Source organism: Glandiceps talaboti, chromosome 11 (genome assembly GCF_964340395.1).
Source record: "Glandiceps talaboti chromosome 11, keGlaTala1.1, whole genome shotgun sequence".
Taxonomy (NCBI): Eukaryota; Metazoa; Hemichordata; class Enteropneusta; family Spengelidae; genus Glandiceps; species Glandiceps talaboti.
This window is the reverse complement of record NC_135559.1, coordinates 1761653-1785700: the sequence shown is the minus strand read 5'-3', so window position 1 is coordinate 1785700 and position 24048 is coordinate 1761653. Positions and strand designations below refer to the sequence as shown.

At 36.8% G+C, this 24048-nt stretch overlaps 3 protein-coding genes across 3 annotated transcripts; 2 read left to right on the top strand and 1 right to left on the bottom strand.

The window, feature by feature from the left end:
* The first annotated feature begins 3624 nt into the window (after positions 1-3624).
* Positions 3625-5763, top strand: LOC144442646 (G-protein coupled receptor 161-like). The gene is made up of 3 exons (XM_078132025.1): positions 3625-4037; positions 4170-5134; positions 5438-5763. Exons 1-3 carry the CDS (start codon positions 3625-3627, stop codon positions 5761-5763), a joined length of 1704 nt encoding a protein of 567 aa, XP_077988151.1.
* A 7298-nt stretch (positions 5764-13061) lies between these two features.
* On the bottom strand, positions 13062-19487 carry LOC144442645 (monocarboxylate transporter 12-like). Its single transcript, XM_078132023.1, has 6 exons — positions 19356-19487; positions 17309-17342; positions 16388-16591; positions 15454-15597; positions 13679-14515; positions 13062-13330 (listed from the first exon to the last, which is right to left on the bottom strand). The coding sequence occupies exons 1-6, from the start codon at positions 19485-19487 to the stop codon at positions 13062-13064; spliced, it is 1620 nt and encodes a 539-aa protein (XP_077988149.1).
* LOC144442790 (2-acylglycerol O-acyltransferase 2-B-like) lies at positions 19389-22830 on the top strand. Its single transcript, XM_078132164.1, has 5 exons — positions 19389-19541; positions 19894-20395; positions 20687-20858; positions 21674-21855; positions 22239-22830. The coding sequence occupies exons 2-5, from the start codon at positions 19906-19908 to the stop codon at positions 22391-22393; spliced, it is 999 nt and encodes a 332-aa protein (XP_077988290.1). The 5' UTR covers positions 19389-19541; positions 19894-19905; the 3' UTR covers positions 22394-22830.
* Positions 22831-24048: the final 1218 nt, after the last annotated feature.

Genomic DNA, 24048 nt, shown 5'->3' with positions numbered 1-24048 from the left:
GTTTTTCATCTTCTACAAGGGTTGAGTTGCATATTTTACATAATCTGCTTTTAGCTGGTATTTTGTGATGACGGCCCTTTTCAATTTCAAGTTTGTGGTCACTTAGTCTGAATTTACAGATTATTGATCGCAATTCTGGGTTATTTAATTTTTCTAGATATGGTTCAAGCTTAAAATCTAATTTAATGAGTTTGTATGTTCTGAGTTTGCAGTTATTATTTCCATTTTCCTCTCTGTTATTTAAGCTGTTTTTCCACTGTGAGATGAAGCTTGCTTGTTGCTGATGTTCAATGTTGATTATTTGCTGTGTTTTTATTTTCTTACTGATTTCATTGACTTGTAATTGATTTATGTCACTATTAGGTAGGTACAAAGTTGTGGATTTGTACCAGGTTGTCTTTATAACTATAGTACTGCTACATGTCAAATGTTGTGTTTTGCTTACTTGAACCATAGACCCCTCCACTGCCTATATACTTAAACTGCTGTATGATGTCACTTAAAGTGATGATTATACATGCAATCATTATCAAAAGTCAATCATTGCCATTAATTATAAATTCATGGTTAATATTGATTGATTGGTTTATGTTTGTTTGTTTGTTTGTTAAACGTAGAATTATTAAATTAACACAATGAGATGGGGTCTAAAAGACTTTTTTTATTTGCAACTATTTGTATGTTTACAAAGTTTTGAATACAGTAAGAATATTTGTATGTGTACATTTCATAGTCACATATATAATATTAACATACACTGAGACTCAAATTTAGCTAGATGGATGTAAGGTCTTCTCAACGTCTTCTCAACCCCTTGGTGTATACATCCAGAGCTAATTCATATATACATTGTACCTCATATGCTAGAACCATTGATGTTTCCACTTATTGAAAAGCTAAGTTGAGTGCAAAATATGTAAGAGCTATTGACTTTTTTTTTCAAAAGACAGCTAGAACTGTTCGTATAATTTGAATTTGACCTCCTTGCTTTACTTAATCAATGAAAATGAATTCAGTCTGCAAGGATTGGCAGAATGTGGAACCAGGGAATACTTTGAGTATGCAGATATATAAAGGATAAATACATGATACTAGTAATATATATTAGCTGTATAGCTTCTTTCATGTTAGCGTTCGCTGGCTCTGTATGATACAACCACACAGAAACCATTCAGTCGCTCTGTTTTATATAACCACACAGAAACCATTCAGTGGCTCTGTTTGATACAACCACACAGAAACCATTCACTGGCTCTGTTTGATACAACCACACAGAAACCATTCACCATTCAGAGCCAGTGACACTAACACACATTGTAGGTAAAACCATGAGTTTCAAAGGTATAGATTATCAATGTCACCACCCCCCACCCCCATACTACCCGCTGCACTAAAATGAAATGGGACATATGCACAATCAACACACATTGCAGGGGTGAACAAATCATTTTGTGAACTGGTGGTCCCCGGACCAGTGCCTTAAAAAATCCAGTGGTCCTGCTGAAAGAATTAGTGGTCCCAGGTCCCGCTAATGTGACACATTAAATCTTACCTATGAATCTGTATATTCATACGACTTTTTAACATAGTTATTAAAAGTAAGGTACTGGTCCAACGGACCAGACAAGGTAAAATTTGTGTGGGCCACCCAAAAAAATCGCTAGTCCTGGACCCAGGACCAGTGGATTTGTTCACCCCTGCATTGTTGGTAAATCATGAGTTCCAAAGGAATATCAATGTGGCCATCTCCCCACACCCTTCGTTACCAGGGTTCCCAAAGGTTAGCAATAACACAATGTATATATGTTATTTCCATTGTCAGTGTACAACTAGGAGAAATAATTTATGGATGGTAAAAGGGAGGCGTCTAATAATAGCCACAGTGTCTGTTAACTATTGTTGTCACTTGTAAAGGCAATTGTATTTGCAAAGTACAGGCTGAATACTTTTTATTACAATGGCTATTCACTGCTATTGTGTGATGACTTTAGTGAGGCACTTAAAAAGTAATACAACTTTTTGCTTTTGATAAAAAAAGAAGTGTGTGTGTGTGTGTATGTGTGTGTGTGTGTGTGTGTGTGTGTGTGTGTGTGTGTGCGTGCGTGCGTGCGTGTGTGTGTGTGTGAGTCAAATGCTGCTGGGTAGATTGCCTTGGTATTTGATGGGGATGTATTTAACTTGGACCATAAGATGTGTGATTATGTAAAAAAGTTATTTTTGGTTTTAAAAAACCTGTTACAAATAACTCAAAAAGTTTAGGAAAAATTTGTCTGAAATAAGACTCTTCTGACAATACCATGGCAGCTGTGTGTTTGATATATGGCAAATATTGATCCGTAAAAGTTTACTCTTTGGTCACAAGTAAATATTGTGCATACTCAGTTACAGGGCTGCATCCACTGACTACTGATTCTTGTCAGGAGACTTAGTATAATTTAAAGCTGGTAGCCTACTTGGACTACCACTGATTGTGAATCATTTAGAAGACTGAAGATTTAGGCATATGAAAGTATTTAATATCACTTATCAGACCTATTTGTATATTTCCAATGGGGGTTCCCAATTTTATTTCCAATGGGGGGTGGGGGGGGGGGTGTCGGTCCCCAATTTTCCTCAGTTCAGGAGTATGACATTACTGATAACCATTCTAAGGCTACATGTATTTCCAAGAGTGGTAGCCTATTGGACCACCTGCAGTTACACATTTTCAGTGTGTATTAGTAATAACTGACATTAACCGAAAAATGCAGCTCAGTTACAGACTGTACCACTTAAATGAAAATTTCAAAAACTATGTAAATATGTCAGTTTCAATGTTCCAAAGTAAGCACAGGAGTTGACAGGCTAAGAGAAAGTCTATTGACTAAAGAATTCATCATTGTATGTACATGTATGTTTGTAGCCCACACCAAGACTAACACGGACTGTAATGGTATTATGTACTCAATCAATACCAACTATATTTAGAAACTGTTATTTATACAAAGGACTAGACAATTGGGAACGCAGGTAGAAAGTATAACAAGGTTTGGTGAATGATAGAAACCCACATATGTTCATTATCAAACTGTGCACATACGTGACATGTACAGTCTAGCACATGTATTTCCAGGTAGTTTGTCTCTAGTTGAATCCGCATTATTACATACACGTGTTTGTTTGATGGCAGGTCTTTCATTCTTACTAATTCAAGGAAGCATTATGACTTTTTAATGATTTAATTACAGGTAATGCAACATTAGAAATTAGATTATGTCTATTGATTAACTATTTTTACCCTTTTTTTTTTGTTTGAATTGCAGATTTGAGAAGGTTATATCTGATGTGAATACATTCAGAAGAGGATGAATGGAACTACAGTGACGTACATTCCATCGGTAGTTTTCATTTCAGTGGTCACATTCTACATGTGTCTTAACAGGAATAGGAATGAAGGAATGCTGGATAACATAGTGACGACCTTGAGTGTGAAGAAGCTTAATTAACTAAATATGTGTATTAGCTTATATCTGTAATTATGACCGTCTGTGTCATTACACTGCATTTAAGTTGACCAGCCAAGATTTCAAACTAGATAACTTGACTTGAGGTGTCTGTTGTTTGTGAGCTGTTTTTAATACGAAGATGAGTGTGTCAACAGAGAGTTGGAATTCTTCTGTCGCTGTCGGCAACCTGACTACGCTCCCCATCAGTTTGACATATGTTACCCTGGAAACTGGCTCCAGCAAGGATGTGGTAGCTATTGTACTGAAAGCAATAACATTGGCTGTCATTATTATTACATCCGTGTTTTTGAATATTCTGATCTCACTGACATTGTATCGCAAATCATCCGTAATGACGACAGGAAATCGATATGTCTTCAGCTTGACGTTACCAAATGGTATTTTCAGTGGTATAGTTCTACCCTTTGTCTTCATTAGTATTCTATATGATGACTGGATTTTTGGTGTTGTGTGGTGTAATTTTACTGGTTTTGTTACTATGACAACATTGTCTGGCAGTATGGTGATGCTGGCAATAATAGCCCTAGACAGGTACGTGGAATTTGACAACAAATACTTACTTAAACAGCTGTTTATAACTGGTTTTGTGAGAAATTTATAATTTTCTATTGTTACATTTGTTTGATTTTGAAATTGAATATTTTCATTTCAATTATTTTGCAGGTATTATGCCATTGTACGTCCAATGTTATATCCGTTAGCATTTACAAACACAAGATCTGTTCCAATTATACTATGTGGATGGTTGGTAGCCGTCATATGTAGCATCCCACCTGCCTTCGGTTGGTCCAAGTATAAATTCAACACAGACAAGTCAAGCTGCCTCCCTGAATGGAATAAACACATATCATATTCTGTCTTTCTTCTTATAGTATGTTACTTAGCACCGTTTGTTACCATGGTGATTTGTTATGTTAGGATATTAAGTGTAGCAAGGACTAAAGCTAGAAAAGTCAATATTGGCAATATGATGTTAGAAAGTCCAAGACGACACAGTACTGGCAGTACCTTTGACAACAAACCGGACAGTCCAAGGCGACACAGTACTGATGGTGCTATCGAAAATCGTCGCATCAGCTTCTCATCAGATGTAGGGCAACATCATAGCCAACGTCGCCATAGTGATAGCAGTGCAATAAGTGAGATTGGTAATGGGACTCGTCCAAGGAAGAGATCCCGATCATCACTTTCTTTAATGCTTAAAGTAAATTCACCGTCCAAAGCATTGAAAACAGTCTCTCTTCTTCTAGGAGTGACGTTATTAACACTAGGACCAATGTGTGTGTGTATTTCTTGTGAGGCTATCCATAGTGCCAATGACATACCTAGCTCTATCGTTGTCATGGTGACATGGCTTGCGTTCTCAGCATCATTGTTTTATCCGTGCATCTATGGTCTGTGGAGTGAGACCATCAGGAAAGGAGCATATTATATATTATGTCGCAAATCACAGACATTAGATGATGATGAAATTCTATTTTTACAATCACGGAGAGCTTCCCGAGCACACAGTATGAGTGACAGTGTTGCAGATCTAACTAAGATGCAGTTAGCATTGCTTCAGTTTCGAGCTAACAGATCTAATTCTCTAGCTTCCAGTGGTACTGGAATAACTACTAGTGACTCAGGTAGGTGTAGTTGTATGCATACAACATTTTATTCATTTGCAGAAAGCCATCTAATACAATGTCCTCCCAATCCTTTACGGTGCATTGCACATTACTGTTAACCCTCTCTTGAGATTTACTACCAAACATGTTTTTGACTGAGTAGAAATTTTCATCTGAGATCAAAATAAAGAGTTATGGAAAGTCTTTTCCTAAAGGAAATTGTACACAAGAATACATGCTTAGCTAGGGAATGCACACCGTTGTAAACCATAGCCTCTTTTACTGTATGTTTTACTTGAATGTATGTTTCACTTTTTACAGGGACATTACTGACGTGTATTGATGAAACTGACTATGAAGAAGGTGACGTAGGAACACCATCAGGAATTGTTGCCAATAATACAGGGATGTACCAGTATGATAATTATGGTATGGACACAACCAATGATGATGATGCAAGGACACAGCAATGTGACAATTACAGTATACAGGCAACTGCCATTGTACACTGTGAAAACACTGAAATAGTCCAAAATGAAACCCCACCAAGTGACAAAGGTATTATCAAATATAGCAGTGATGAAGGAGTGCATTCTTTTGATGATGAAACGGACAGAGAAGCCCAGACAATTATTGAGACGATTTAGTCTTTCTTGATTAGCATCAGAAAATTTCAACCAATCAGCAGCCATTAATTAAACGATTTTATTATGAAACAGAGAAGCCTGGACAATTATTGAGATGATCTAGTCTTTCTTGATTAGCATCAGAAAATTTCAACCAATCAGCAGCCATTATTCAAATCATTTTATAATGAAACAGACACTGAGGAACAATCAGAAAATATGGCCCACTTTAAGTTATAAAAGTGAAAGATCGTCGTGGAGTTCATCATTTATTTATTTATTCATAAATTGGTCATTTTATGTGTTTCTTTATTCAGATCGTAATGATTTAGGAGAATACAGGTTATATTTTATTTCCTAGGTTAAAAAGAACTTGGGGTCATCTCTGAAAGGTCTACAGACATTTGCTTCCAACAAGTAGAATACCATCCTCAATCTTTACAAATTGGAGCAAGTTTGAGTAGCTTGTGCAATTCACGTCTTCGTAAGAACACTGTCACCAAACAATGCTAAAACTTGATGTTCTTAAACTATGTACCAGGAATTATTACATATATACCAGAGATTACTTACAGTAATACACACACATACTATGTAATGATAATTGCACTACAGTGTAATACCAAAAACATTATTGCGTACCATATGCAAATTAAATGCAAATGAGTGCATTCATTCCTTGTACATGTAATCGCAAGATCGCACAGTAAGATTTTAAAGGAAATGTCGCTGTTTCGGATAAACATATGTAATAATATCATTTATTTATTTTTATAGCAATTACTTATTTTCCATAGTGCCCTTTCTGTTGTAAAAAAATATTTAAAGTGATGAACAATGACAATTAAAAAATTAAAAATGTTGGGAAATTAATTACAGTGAAATAGCTGACAGTATTCTATGCCATATGAGTGCTAGTGTGGGTACTCACCAGGGATGTTTACACTCATTCTTGCAATGTTTTCTGCTACACTTTCACTTACGCATGAAGAGTATCACAAGTACTCATGCAAATATCCCAAGTATGCCACACTTGCACCCATGTATCAGAAGGTATCATTTACATTATCTTAGATTTGATAATATGTCAACTTTTCTAAACTATACAGGGTATACATACTATATTATTGCTGAAAACTATGCCAAAATATGAATTTTTTTATGATAGTCTAAATAAGTCATTGAAATATGAAAGCCAAATATCATTAAAATGGCAAGAATTGAACAAATAACTGAGATGTCATGCTACCCTAAGTATGTAATAGCAACCGTGAAATTTAGTTTATTTGGTCTTATGTCATCCATTTCAGTAATTAGCTTTCACTGAAATGTACAAATGGAATTGATTAATTTGGTCAAATTTCTCTCTAATTGGTAATGTATCATAATTAGATTAAATCTAAAGTGGTGTACATTTAATTGATTCCCTAACTAGATACCATCAACATACCATAGTGGAGTCATGATGGGTGAATGGTTAGAGTGGCTGGCTTGGAATCTGCAGATTGCAGGTTCGAGCCCCATCGCTGCCATTTGTTTCTGAGTAGCTAAAGTCATTGGGCAAGATTTCAACCACAGCTGTGCCTCAGTCAACCCAGCTGTATAATTGGGGACCTGGTAGGATAGAGGTTGCAATATGAATGCTTTAATCCTATGCACTTACACAGGCTGCAATGGATTGTATGCTTCACAGGGAGTTGAGGAGGACTGCTGTGCTGCTATAGATCTGTACCAGGGGCAATAATTGTAAAGCGCTTTGGGCACAAAGTGGGAAAGCGCTAAATAAAAACTAACATTATTACATTATTATATCATTATCAAACAAAAAGAGAAAACCACAGAATAACATTGACTGGATTTGAATTTGTTTGTGTTTTAACTTGAACCTTCAGGGTTTTTTCACATTGAATATAGTAAGTAGAAGTAAAGTATATGTATTTCAACATATGTTTTTCCAGATTTGCTGTTGGTGAGATATGTAAGCTAATAATAGGGGAAATGTAATTATTATAGTAAAGTTATTTATTATTTATCAAGAGAAATAGGATATAAGTCTGTCTAGACAGATTGCTCACATTGTCTCTCTCTCTCTCTCACACTCTCTCTCACACACACACACTCGTCTGTCTTTCACCCTCATTCTCTCTTTCACCATCTCTCTCAATTTCTCTCTCTCTCTCTCTCTCTCTCTCTCTCTCTCTCTCTCTCTCTCTCTCTCTCTCTCTCTCTCTCTCGTAGCACACAATTAAATTTATTTCATATTGATGTAAATATTACTTCATGATGTTAGACCTCTCAGTAGTAAATGTTTGTATTGGTATATATGCATACAATGCTATGACGTGGTGTTATGAAGTTTGTCCAGTAACTGAGATTAATGTAATTACTAAGTGTAGATCACATCTAGAGTTTGTGTCTTTATACAACCATTGCAGCAGTTGTCAAGAGATACCTCTGATCAGAACATCATTTTATCAGTGGTGGCCAATTAAAACTAACTTTGAAGGTGTCATTGAAAAAGTCTTCTTCTTGTCACACTATCAAACTGACATACATTGATACAAAACAATATGGGGTACCTCTGATGTAGGTTCATGCCATGTTCCTTCATTTCGTTTATTGTTGTATACCGTATGACTAACTTTCACAAACATAACAAACTGATCAAGTATTGCATGAATCTACATCTGATGATCTGAGGCTCCCGCTATTTTTTGTATCAAATGTATGTTAGCTTGACAGTAGCCCCATCTACACGGCACTACAATCCTACCTGAGGTAGGGTTCAGGATAGTTTGAAGCCCATGTAAATGCAAATGCGTCCTGAAACCGTCCTGACTTAGGACACCTTTGAGAGGTTTCCTGAAACCCTCCTGACTTCGTCCTATGTACTGTCAGGACGGCGTCAGGAGGGAACACACGACATCTACGCCGCAACCTTCCTACATGTAGACACACACCTATCCTACCTCAGGTAGGACGACCTACATGTAGATGGGGCTAGTGTGATATGACAGACTAACTAAATAAGACACCTTCAATGCACTGATAAAATGACATTCTGATCACAAACATATGCAAGGGTTTTATTAAATAACATTTATACCATATCATAGAATATTTGTCCATTTTTAAGATATTGTAGAATATGTCCTGTCGATTTTAAAAATCTAAATTTTAATGTTTTATAATGCTGGTTATTTGTCAGTCTCTCTGGTTGACATTGAATTCATGTGGCAACTTAAAGTGTGTACAATTTTTTCAAAAGTACAGAATTATTTGCAGGTGATATTAAAGTAGTCAATCTTCCTCAATTTCTGAATTGTGTCTTTCTCCAATTTGTCATTTCTGTCTGACCATCACACACTTACAGTATGCTGCAATGTCTGTCATTCCTGTCTGACCATCACACACTTACAGTATGCTGCAATGTTTGTCATTCCTGTCTGACCATCATACACTTACAGTATGCTGCAATGTCTGTCATTCCTGTCTGACCATCACACACTTACAGTATGCTGCAATGTTTGTCATTCCTGTCTGACCATCATACACTTACAGTATGCTGCAATGTCTGTCATTCCTGTCTGACCATCACACACTTACAGTATGCTGCAATGTCTGTCATTCCTGTCTGACCATCACACACTTACAGTATGCTGCAATGTCTGTCATTTCTGTCTAACCATCATACACTTACAGTATGCTGCAATGTCTGTCATTCCTGTCTGACCATCACACACTTACAGTATGCTGCAATGTCTGTCATTCCTGTCTGACCATCACATACTTACCATGCTTACAGCATTATCACTTCTGTACAATACAAATTTTGTGTCATCACACTTGGTTTTTAACAAATTTACACGTCATAACAGTTACTTTACTCTATCGAAGTCACTTCTATCATGCTTTATGTGCTCCAGGGCCTATTAATGTTTGGTATCCAAGAAAACACCCAATATATTTCAAGTGACAAGCCTGAGTTATAACAATTAATGTTGTGTTGATTATTACACCCCCCCCCCCCCCCCCCCCCCCCGGTATCAACGGTGAACAAATGTCATTAAATTGAGAATACCAACCAAACACTACATTTTTTTTCAGTACTAAGGGTGAGGTTTTTTTTTTTTTTGTTTCTCATCTCCAATGGAATAGTCAGGTGGGTCGGGCGGGCGAAATAAAAAAAAAGGGGGGGCAAGAAAAAAAATGTATTTTTTCAGTTCTATTCTCTATCCTTTCTGTCCTGTTAGTCTCTATACAACTTCATTTCTCTTCTCTTTATTGAATTCCTTGTTACAAGTCTCTTTCCTTCATTTTAGCAAGGTTGACAAGTCTGTAGAACAACTTTGTAAGAAGATGATTAAATACTTATCATCCTGATGGGTGTACCTCTGTAGCCATGAACTATTGTGTGATTTTATCAGGAGTACTAATACATTCGTCCTATTAATCAAAGTGGCATTGCCATCGCTAACAATGTTTTCAAGTTATCCAATTTGAACTTTAGTATGTAACTTTTTGAAACACTTACGTGATTGTCATCAGTGTGCTAGATGAATTTTCATTTATATAAACCATTACTCCTATGAAACATTTTTCTTCAGTGTGAACTTGTCAAAATAATCCACCAGATAACATGTAAACATTTCTAGAACTCAGAACCCCTTTGGGATTTACTGTTTAAAAATAATTAAAAGTAATAATGTAAACATCGGAATGTCTTCAAAGGTCATGCATGTCATGGGTCATGAAACGCTATGGAGTCGGTCATTTCCCTGATAATACAACTGATTTCAAGCTAAAAACTGGTCAAGAAATTAGGAATGCAGTATGACTTTTACCAATTTTAAGCATAATTTTGAAAATGATGGAAATATTCAGAGCTATTATTAAATTGCAGCAAAATGTACCGCGTGACAGTATTAATTTTGAGCCCTGTCCCTCATCAAATCTCAACGACTTCTGCCATGATGAAAGACACATGCTGCTCTGACGTAACAAAGGGGTTGGGTGGGTGGGTGGGTGAGAGGGGGGGGGGGGTTAGACGGTGGTGTTCTGCCAAGGTTTCCAACAAGTGGGGACACAGGCCCCTTGGTGTCATTTGACAGGGAGTGGGGTCAATTATTATTGTCTATGAAATATTCATATAAATTATCTCAGACCACTATAGAGATACTGTGGTCTGAGATATTCCATTACGTATAGACCATTACCTAACTACATAAAAAAATTCCATTCATAATAACAGTTCCCAGTAAGCTATTTTTTGAAAATTGTGTACTACACATTACACCTTAGAAAAAGAAGGCAATTAAGATTATGTAATTTTAAGTTATATATATATATATATATATATATATATATATATATATATATATATATATGAATGATATATTGTTTAGAAAGATTGGACAGCCAGGTAGTCACAATTTTTAATCTGAATATCAATGAATAGCAGTGCTAAAAATTTATAATTCCCTTTTTTCAGACAAGGACAATGAACAACTTCAAAATAAGTCACAGTGAACATATGATTGAATAAAAACTTTGAGAAATCCTAAACTTGTAACCACTTGTTTCATTTTTAAAATTGTTAGTACACTGCTGTGTTTATCATTCCCTCTTCAAATTCATGACATTTCTAAGAAAAAAAATCCCTGACTTTAAAAAGTACCAAATGTGAACGAAAAACTTACAAATAATAGTCAAACAAACTTTAAAATAATTTATTTTTTATTAATTAACCGTTACTGGCTGTGTATCATGATTTGGTCCTGCTATATCAAATGACAGCATTAGTTACGTACCGTAAACTTGCTGACATTAGGTGTCCTTGAAACTCAGAACTTGAATCTTTAACTAAAACTATCAACAAAGTCAAAGTTGGGATGCTCTGTAAATATTACATCAATTTTTTTCTGATTTGCACAACAAGTTCGTTCTTCATGTCTGACCGGGCGCACATGCATCGGCCGTCTATAGTAGCCATGCCAGTGATTACGCATTGATTCAGTGCCCAACATTCATATGTGTCACTAGCACTGTCAACATCATGCATAATGCAACACGATCCCCTTTTTCGGAATCGAAATACATATGTACTCATTTAATTTAACCCATCAACAAATGAAAATCACAACCTGTCCCATAAATTTGGTTCACGAAGGCTTCTGAGCTGTGGCATGGGAGATAGATGTTCCGGTAGCAAGTTCAGTGTTTCGCACACGTCAGTGATTAGGTCAGAGGTCACGACAGTGACAGTAGGCAAAACATGTGACGAGAGACGTCCATTTCGACGTCTCATCTAATCCCTCTAATTTTTTAATTTGTAGATTAATTTTATCAAAGTTGATCTTTTTGTGGCATTTTTTATGTTAACAATAGAACTGCGCGTTGTCACTGTATCTTATATGATGTCAACAAAACTTTCCCTTACGCAGTCAGTATACTTCTTGTGGGATTCACGTCGAGTCAGAGCCGTGGACTTAGATAATTTTGATGTCTGCCGTAAAATGAATGCGCCAAAGCGACGCAAGGTGGGAAAATTATTGCTTCATTTGTAATTTTAGGGGGCCAATGTCGCAAGGTCGTGGCCTCGGCAGAACTGGCCTAAGACGCCATGGGGAACCTTACAATTTGCTGTGCTCAGGGGTCGGTCGGAAATAAAAAAACTTTTTTTTTTCTGATGTCGGAGCTTCAAATTAGGGTCGGTCGGGAGATGAGAAACAGAAAAATAAAAAGGGCCGCCCTAACGTAAATACAAAGACAGCCTCTTATTTAGTGAGCAAACGGCAGGTTCTGGTTAATAGTTAATATTCCGTACAATTTACCGCCCATTTCAAGTTACCGTTCACTTGCTCTGTTTGATGTCATCATCAATGTATCATAGTAGAACCTTCCTGACACTACTACAGGACTAATACATTCACACTGGCAGTGGCACTAAGTTCGTTACTTCCGTTTTACCTCAATAACATTCCCATGTTCGTAAAATTCTCCAACTTGGGAGATACGCTACACAGTGCAAAATTAGAGTATACACATACTGATATGAATATATATGATCATGATGATGCCCGGTGATGATGGTTCTCTGGTATTGGTCCATCAACTATGCTATATTCGTTGTTATTACACCTCAACGTTCTTACACAAGCTGTCATTGGTCAGAATCAAATCACATGACCTTTAAATACAATATTGCTCGCGCGTGCAGACACTCAGGCTTGGGCATCATTAAAATTTTGGTAAAGAGTGCCAACCCTCGGGCAGGCACTAATTTAAAAGTGTGATATTACCCTCGACAGCATGTGTTGTTATTTAATTCCTACTATTTCTTCATCAGAGAACTCGGGTGTAACGTCATTTAATTCAAGAGCAACGTCATTTCCGTCATGCACAACGTCATTTCCTTCATGCGTAACGTCATTTCCTTCATGCGTAACGTCATTTCCTTTCCTTTTCCTGACCTTCTTTCTATCCCAGAAAAAGAAACTAACTATCAACATAAGTCCGCTCAATATCAGTGTTGCACCAGCAACGTAAAAGGACACCTCATAGTCATGTGTATAATCATAGATGTAACCTGCAAGAAGAAAAGCAACAGTCAAAAATTCTCACAGGCACTCATTCAATACTAATCATTGACACTCCATCTCTTGCACCATCCCTCTCTCCTTCCCTTTCATCCTATCTATCCTGTCTGTCTGTCTGTCTGTCTGTCTGTCTGTCTGTCTGTCTGTCTGTCTGTCTGTCTGTCTGTCTGTCTGTCTCTCTCTCTCTCTCTCTCTCTCTCTCTCTCTCTCTCTCTCTCTCTCTCTCTCTCTCTCTCTCTCTCTCTCTCTCTCTCTCTCTCTCTCTCTCCCCCCTCCCTGGCGAGAAATGATTGTATTAAACCTCGGACCACTACAATAGTGGTCTGAGGTATAACTACCTGCAATAGGTGGTCCAACTAATTGGCTTATTCCAAGAAAGAGTACAGATAACCCATAAGCACTCGTAAATTTATGATGACCAACGATATCTCGTACTACAACACTGTCAAAGGTAGAGATTACGCCTCTTGAAAGTCCCATGATTGCCATAACAATGGACATGGACGTAAAGTCTTTGGTTGTTGTTAAAAGTGTCGTGCTTATTCCATAAATGGTGATGGCAGCCCCGAAAACCTTCCCTTTCGAAAGATGGAAAACATCGACTAGTAGACCTTGTGCGAAGCCTGCAACCATCATGCAGAATCCGAGAACCGACAGAAGTGCTGGTGCTTTATTGTCAGAAATTCCAATGTTTATCGCTCTCTTAATGACGTGAACGAGAGGAATATTGAATCCAAAGGCATGCAAGGCGTAACACACCATTAATATTGAAAACATATGAATTTTAAAGAGTGACAATTCAAAATGATTGTAAATAGAACGAGGCAGGTTTATACAGCACTGTGATACTCTATTCCTTGGTGATAACTCCATAGCTGAGTTGGATTCAAAAGTCATTAGCTCCTGGGACATCTTTTTATTCTTGTCGTCTGCTGTTATATGTATTGGCCGTAGGAGAACTGCACTAACACATATATTTAGCACCAATCCTCCCAGTATCAGGATACTACCTCGCCAACCGTAAAAATTGATAAGCAAACGACCAAATGGAGCCATCACAAATCCCCCACATCCAGATCCTATAGAAGCAATGCCCATGGCGGTAGCGTGACGTTTATTGAAATAGCGACCAAGCATTCCAACAGCAGGAATACGGGCAAGGCTAAAACCAACTCCTGTAATGAATAATATTAGAAGTAAATACATTTAAAGCTGCACTAGGTGCAACTGGAATGTTTAAAAAATGTTCTCTTTATAATTTATTCGTAATATTGTACATTGTGAATAGTATTGCATCACCTGTGTAAACGTAGTTTTTCTTTGTAGCTGCATACATGATAAATCAAATCGGATTGATTTTGAGTCCGCACCCAAAATTCAACACCTTCAATGGCGATCACGATTTCAATCTTTTCTGTTTCTGTACTACTAATGGATAATATCGACCACTGATTAACATGTACAATATCTGTTATTTGTATTTTAACAATTTTCGATGAATATATTGTGGTTGTCTGGTCGAAAAAATTATACTACAGTTACAACTAGTACAGTTTTAACATGGTAACAGATTCAAAACCAAGCTTTCGCTAAAGATTTAAACTTGGCTGTTGCACTACTAACTTATAGCATTGGCCACAAATTAACAGATGCAATGTCTTTATATCAATTTTTAGTGAATATATTTGATAAAATAAATATATTCCAGTTGCTGCTATATATAGTGCAGGTTCAAATATTTCATTATAACAGTGAATTGAAAGGTATTGTATCTACGTCAGATATTTCATTATAACAGTGAATTGAAAAGTGTTGTACCTACGTTAGACATTTCATTATAACAGTGAATTGAAAAGTGTTGTACCTACCTACCTACGTCAGACATTTCATTATAACAGTGAATTTAAAAGTGTTGTATCTATGTCAGATATTTCATTATAACAGTGAATTGAAAGGTGTTGTATCTACGCCAGGTAGTTCATTATAATAGTGAATTGAAAGGTGTTGTATCTACGTCAGGTATTTCATTATAACAGTGAATTGAAAGGTGTTGTATCTACGTCAGATATTTAACAACATATTGCGTAGTACACGAGTTGTGTAGGACACTTACCTGCCAAAACACCAAATGTGATGGTGACAAATTCTACAGTAGGGGCAAAAGTACTGATTACCATGGAAACAGATGTCAACAGTCCTCCTATGAAAACTATTTGACGATGTGAATATCGTTTACACAGAGCAGCAGAGATTGGTCCTGTTGAAAGATAAGAAAGAGTTGGTCAATGAGAGACCTTCCATACATGTATTATATCATCACTAATGTAATGAACCCATGCCATGTGATAACTACTGACAATTCTACAAAAGTCACAAACTAAAAATGAAATTACTCCCATGAAATGGAAAAAAAATACTCCTATCGTAAAAAAACCCACTCCAATGGTAAAAATAAACCACTCCCATGAAAAAAACTACTCTCTTACTTACACACAAACTGACAACAACGCATGATGATAACCATGACATCATAAGCTAACCTACACAAAAACTGATAGAAACAACACATGATGATGTCATAAGCTAATACCTACAAACACACTGACAATGCATGACGATAACTGTGACCCATAAGCCAACCTACTCACAAACTGCTAGAAACACATGACGATAACCACGAAGTCATAAGCTAATACCTACAAATACACTGACAACGCATGACACCGTAAGCCAACCTACACACAAACTGATAGAAACAACGCACGACGATAACCATGACGTCATAAGCTAACCTACAAACACACTGACAACGCATGATGATAACCATGATGTCATAAGCTAACCTACACACAAACTGACAATGCATGATGATAACCATGACGTCATAAGCTAACCTACACACAAACTGACAATGCATGATGATAACCATGATGTCATAAGCTAACCTACACACAAACTGACAATGCATGATGATAACCATGACGTCATAAGCTTACCTAAACACATACTGATAGAAAAAACACATGACGATAACCATGACGTCATACCAGCTCCTTCCTGAAAATATTCGATCAAGATGTCGAAAAATATGGCACTTGTAAACTGAATACCTCTGACTAAAAACAAAACAATAAATGTAGCAATTACAACCATCCATCCCCAGCCACCATCCGGCGGTTCGTCCAGTATGGCAGGCTTCATTGTCCGACTGGATTTGCTGCTTATTTCTTTGAAGCCGTTCATGTTTGTGTCTAATGATTAAAAAATATAGGAAATTATGAAAAGCTGAGAAACACTAGGCCCAATGTGTATGTTATGCATTACAGGAGATTTCGGTTTAAAAAATATTCATTTCGTTTCGTTTCGTTTCGTTTCGTTTTGTTTTGTGTCGTTTTGTTTTGTTTCGTTTCGTTTCGTGTCGTTTCGCAGAATACCATAAGTCGTGATAGACACAATACAAAGATCCCTTACACAGTATCTACTTGATATTTTCTGACATTTGTTTGAGTTTTTGTTATCATTAATATATTTTAAAATACAGAGCAGACACTGTGTAAGGATATCCGTACTGTGCCTATCTCAAAATGAATCCTTGTGATCAGTCTCACTGATCTTGATACATTTGCAAGCTAAGACGAAATCTGCTGTATATGACTCGTTTTTGAACTCAAGACAAAATTATGGAGACTGTGAAATGGCTCGAACCAGTATATTGGGTGAGATTATCGTAAGGGATGTTACATTTTGTATTTCTGTTAATAGAGGCTTTATCCATTGCGCGAAATTGTTGTCACATTGAAGGTTTGGGTAAATACCATTCTGGTGCAACGAAAAATGTAAAAAAAATAAAACCCGACAGTTTAGGTGATGCGACAAATGTCTACATCGAGCTAGCTGTAAGTTGGCGAGAAATGTCAAGGTTAATGATTCAGCAAAAATGATCGGTATAAAAACATTGAAACACTTACATATATACTGTCCAGTGGTCTGTTCATAAAATGTCTAGTTAAATATGTAGAAAATAACATGGAAATATAGAAAATTGAACTTGGAAGTACGTACACTTTACTAAACGTATAAGATGTGTACTTTCTGTCATGTCAAATTGTGTTTTTTATCAAGCTGTAGAACAACTTCAATAACATGTGAACTGAGTTGACAAAAGCTCAAAGTACGGCCACGTATATAAATCATACAAGCACAAATAGAATGACTTTGTATTTGACCTAAATTTACATGTTATACGATACGAATATGTCTGTACACTGTGAACTGTGCACACTCAGTTGCCCCTTAGTTGGCTGTTCAATTCTGTTCGTCAACCATCACTGGGTAGTAAAGATCAATGCATTACAACTCAGACCACGAAAAATGTTTGGTGATCTGAGATTACAGCTAAAATAGTAAGGATAGTGAAACAAGACACATGTTTACCTTCTACTAGGTTAAGGGTGCCTCTTCTTATATACAAATGTATTACAATGTGCATCTAGATCACATTTGGTGTTCCGTCCATCTAGAGGAGAACATTAAATCCATTGGATTCCTTCGCCACATTGCGTCGCCCATCGATGCACTATATTGTATCATACACACACGTACACATATTATACACAAAAAACCAGCATCACGGACAGTACTGGTTGACCTGTGGGAAGGTGGTCGTCATTGATAATGCCCCCTAGACTGATAACCTAATAAATGATTAAACCAATCTCTCTTGCCCATTCTCTCTTCCTTTTTTGATAGTACTCGTGCTTGAGCATACATTGTGTACGTCACCGAGGATATACTACTTGTCGTGTATGTATGTATGTATGTATGTATGTATGTATGTATGTATGTATGTATGTATGTATGTATGTATGTATGTATGTATGTATGTATGTATGTATGTATGTCTGTCTGTCTGTCTGTCTGTCTGTCTGTCTGTCTGTCTGTCTGTCTGTCTGTCTGTCTGTCTGTCTGTCTGTCTGTCTGTCTGTCTGTCTGTCTGTCTGTCTGTCTGTCTGTCTGTCTACCCACCCACTAGACCGTTAATTGCAGAGTCAGCTGTGTTTGTTGAAAATATCAACAGGTATGACATGAACTGATGACTTGTCAATGATATTACTACGTACTTTGCATACCAGCTATAATGGAGTTGTACTATTTCTAGTGTATAATTGAATTTAAAAATAAATACATAACAGTTGTATACAATTACAGGAGGTCCCTGACTGACAACCCATGTACGTAACACATTGCCACTCCCAAGTGTTGTTTTTATTTCCACTCGTACAATTTCACAGTCTCCAGTATGGTACATATTTCCTGTGCATGATATGATAGTGTGGAAATCTCTGGCATCTATACTATTTCCTTAAGATGAGTATGCTTTATAAAATTATGTTAATTGATTGTTCGTGTCATCTTCTTTACACAATGACCTTGTTTGACGTTCTTCTTCTAAATGTCACGATTTGACGTTTTTTTTTAGCTCGATCCTTTTTTTGTTCGCTTAAGAAGCCTTGGTCAAACCTTGGTTTTCAGCTTTGTTGATTTATTAGTACTGGGAATCCAGGAATCGTGTTAAAAAATGCACGAACAACTGATTAAATATAAATAAACATGCACAAACAAACAAATATGCATGAGGATATGAAAATGACATTTTAAACACATGAATAACTAATCTATACATAATATACGAGCCTTTACACCTAGTCTACTAAAATAATACACAGCGTACTAGTAACTACTACTGCAATATTTCTATATACTTGTTTGTTTGTTTGTTTGTTTGTTTGTTTGTTTGTTTGTTTGTTACGGATTTGAGTGTATAGAAACATAGTATATTATTTCCTAGAGTACAGGACGCATGTATACATTATATATAGATTAGTTCATGTATTTAAAATGATGTTTTCATTTACTTAAACAAATTTGTTTGTTTGTGTATGTTTATTTTCATTTATTGAGTTATTTGTTTATTTTATCATTGATTGATTGATTTGTTTGTTTTTAACACAGCACCTGGGTTCCCAATGATCTATATTTAGGCCAGACTTCTGGGACTTCAGCGACCCCTGCAGCTCCGCCATAATCCCCATGATCTATATTTATGCCAGACTTCTGGGACTTCAGCGACCCCTGCAGCTCCGCCATAATCGCATAAAGTGAGCCATCAGCGGTGAGGCTGGGTAACCAAGGCAATCTTAGGTTTGACGTCCTCCTTTAAATACTAAGTACAGACTAGGTTTTTATCCTTCCTACCTTCCTTCCTTCCTTCGTTTAATTGATCGACTGACTGACTGACTGACTGACTGACTGACTGACTGACTGATTGATTGATTGATTGATTGATTGATTGATTGATTGATTGATCGATCGAGTTTTTGACACAAATAGCCTTTCTACCGGAAATGTAACTTAAATAGTAATTTTTGTGTAATTTTGGCATGATGGTATTCACTAGATATAAACAATGAAGATGACTAAACTAGTGCCTTCACTTGGCCGAACATCATATCTGTACTACATAGAAATATTAGATGATGTGTTTCGTCAACAGTTTGGCCGGAGTATGTATGATGAACATACCAAGTATACGATGGCCACAACAAGTCCAATGCAACACTGTAAGGAACTATTGGCGGTATTCTTGGCATCAGTTACTTTTATGTTCGTTGGAACATTTGGAACCGTAATAATGATTGGGCTGTTATTTACTCGATATTGTTTCATCTCAATTCTGTACGGGTTGTGGATGGTGTTCGACTGGCATACTCCGAGACGGGGATCACGTGTTAGCTCCTGGTGTAGGAACTGGTCTCTATGGCAACACTACATAAACTATTTTCCTATACAGCTTAAGAAGACAGCTGAGTTAGACCCCGCTTATAACTACATAATATGTTACCAGCCGCACGGGTTGTTCTGTGCTGGACTGTTTGGGACGTTCGCTACGGAAGGTTGCAATGTTAGTAGATTATTCCCAGGAATAAGGTTTATTCCACTAGTTTCCAGCATGATGATGAATCTTCCATTTGCCAGGGATTATAATATGAGATATGGTAAGATATTACTTTCTATCTAAGGAACTCATTTAAAAGACCATGCTGTGTAAGCAATGTTTGCATTGGGCTTGTCAAAGTTGTCACTGAGAATGTAGGGGAAACTACACGTTAACCCCTGCATTGAATGTAACTGGGGTATTATATAGTCGACCAGACAACGATAACAGTTACTGAAAAATGAATGAATGAATGAATGAATGAATGAATGAATGAATGAATGAATATAGGCAATTTGCTGATTGTTTTGTAACAATTGAATTCTACATATATATGTTCTTTAACTTTCAGCATGTGACGTCAGTGAGAGTAGTATATCGTATCTCTTTGAGAAACATAAAGTAGGCATGGCTTGTGTATTAGCTATTGGAGGGGCAAGGGAAGCTATGGAGGCGCATCCGGGGAGAACGTCTATCATTTTGAAGAAAAGAAGGGGATTTTGTCGATTAGCCTTGAAGTATGGGTAAGCTAAATTAGTAAGTCTAACCTTATAGAGGAGAGCAACTCTGAGAGTGAATTAAGGAGGTTGTTGTGATAGTGAATTACGGAGCTAGAGGTTGTTGTGAGAGTGAATTAGGGAGGTTTTGAGAAAAATGTAACTGTGTGGAATACTGGTAAGTCATAGCATACATTTGGCATATGTATTGCTTAATTTTGCGTGCGTGCGTGCGTGCGTGCGTGCGTGCGTGTGTGTGTATGTATGTATGTATGTATGTATGTATGTATGTGTGTGTGTGTGTGTGTGTGTGTGTGTGTGTGTGTGTGTGTGTGTGTGTGTGTGTGTGACATTAGCTCCGTTTTCTAATGACCATGCAATGCACATGCCCATGTTTATCGTAACGATAACACCACACGTTGCGATTCTTATACACGTAGAAATCTCGATGTGATTGTTGATTTGATTGCTGTTGCTATGGTGATGATATTTATGTTGGTGGATGTTATTATGGTAATTGACCGGAAATGGGGGTAGGGGAAGTGGTGGTGGTGATGATGATGATGATGATAGTCTTGGCTTTGCTGTTATGTTGTTGATTTTTACATTGCTATAATTAAGCATCTGGTGTAACTGCCTTCGATAAAACCATTGATTTCTACATATAGTAGAGTTAGAATTGTTTTTAATGGTTAAATATGATATATTTGTAGTATATATATGACGGTATTATGTTATTACTTCCTCTACAAGGAAGTGTGGATAAATGAAGTTATTAATTAAGTCTGTGACATACTTCAAACTTTATGGTTGATAGTTGTTTTATCTGTTTCCTAATACAGTGCACACCTAGTCCCTGTATATTCATTTGGTGATAATGATATCTACACTCAAATAATTAACAATCCGACAGGATCTCTTCTCCGAAGATTACAAAATCAAATGGTGAAGTACATTGGCGTTCCCTTTATACCATTCTGCGGAAGAGCATTTCTTCCATACAGGCGTCCAATCAATACTATAGGTAGGTACCATATGTAGAGATGATTGTTACAGCAGCAGAAACTAAACTGTGCATAATCGACAGTCAGAGTGGATATAATTATTGCTTGTGACTGTCTCTTACCGTAGCAGTGTACAATAATGATGTAATGCATTTTTTGAGATCTGTCAAAATTGTTAAATGGATGCACTGTGTATTTCATGTTGTCCTTGTTTATCAAATCACCCGGCCTCTGGAAGAGACAGACAGACATATGCAACAATTGTATTACAATGTATAGATATTACTGTCTACAAAAGACAGCTAGGCACGTCTTACTGTTTTTCCTACGTTTTCCTACATCTGCATCTGATATATATCACGTGATCATTGAATTGTTTCTTCGTCGTTCTTTTCTGTTATAGTTGGAAGACCAATACCGGTCGAAAAAATGACGTCACCAAGCGAAGAGGATATTGATAGTCTTCATAGTGAATACACAAGACAATTACAACAATTATTTGATTCACATAAATCCAATTATGAGGGATATGAAGAGAAAGAATTAGTGATTTTATGAAATTTAAAATGAGCGTCGACGTCACTTTAATAGATACATGTGAGTCATGCTAAATACGAGTGACCTAAAGCTAATACGGGTATAACATGACACACATATACTTCACTGTACAAATGCTTTTAGATACGTATTCCCAAATAATTTTCTTCGTTCAGCCAATTCAGGAAAATATGAGTGACCTAAGGGGTCTTGTCACTACGGATGGTATGATTCATAATGTACTTGGCTGTAGCAATGCATTTAAACATTCCCAAATATTTTTGTTCGTTCAGTCAACGAAAATGCGAATTAACTAAGGTCACTTAAGGTATTTCTACTATTTAGTAAGTGAACTTGTCACTACGAGTCTATCGACAAACCCTTAAGTCACGAGTATTTCCATGGAAACATTTTGACTCATATTTCGAGCACTGCAGAACTAATGACGTGGACATAGGTCGCCGTGACGTAGAATGACCAAGGTGTATAATCGGATTATCCATATTTTCTGTCCAAAGGCAATAACTTGGGTATAGCATTATTCCGCAAACAAGCCTGGTTAAACGCTTTTCGAACACATTTTTTGTACCCTGGCCATTCTACAAATATCTGCTTCAAGGTTGTGACTATTTACACTGGATGTTTATTTATTCACATTGTTATATGTGTTTATTATTTATTAGCAATAAATAACTTTTTTTCTGGAAAAACTCTGTGAGTGTAATGGTGGACGAAAAATATATGTACTATTACTTGCACAAATGACTCCATTATATACCGCTATAATAAACACTCGTGAAACACAAATCTACGGTTAAATGAATTCGTGTCAAATCGAGGCGATAAATCAAGTAAAATCGCGCGTTACTACATTAATTTGTAAATGCAAGCTTAGATATTTTTTTCTAATCGGGCATCAATGACGTCACATGCATTGGCTATTGATATGATCGTAATGAGTTGATCAAATTTCACATGTAGTTACTATAGCAACAGATGACAGCTGTCATCAGCTTATGTGAAATGTACACGTTTTTCGCAAGTCAACATCAAATTGCAGAAAATAGACCTAATTTGCATACTATGAAATGTGTATTTGTCAGCTGTGAAACAGTTTGAAGATTTATGGCTATTGTTATCGTCTATTACCAGGCTAGGTACCAAATGTAAGAATTTACAAAACCTCTTCTTTGTTGAGTACTAGAAAGGTTTAACCGTATTCAATACGTAAAATCACTATTCACAGAGAAACATCACGGTTTTCCGTCACCACCACTACGTACCACCACCACCACCAGAAGTTAAAGCTTACGATACACTGTCTCTCTGTCTCTACCTGTCTCTCTTTCCCTGTCTCTGTCCCTCCATATATCTACCCCTCTGTGTCTCTCTTCCTCTGTCTGTCTGTCTGTCTGTCTGTCTGTCTGTCTGTCTGTCTGTCTGTCTGTCTGTCTGTCTGTCTGTCTGTCTGTCTGTGTTTCTGTATGTATGTATGTATGTATGTATGTATGTATGTATGTATGTATGTATGTATGTATGTATGTCTGTCTGTCAGCATGTCCGTCCGTTCGTCCCTCTCTGTCTCTGTCTGTCTGTCTGTCTGTCTGTCTGTCTGTCTGTCTGTCTGTCTGTCTGTCTGTCTGTCTCTCTCTCTCTCTCTCACACACACATAGTAA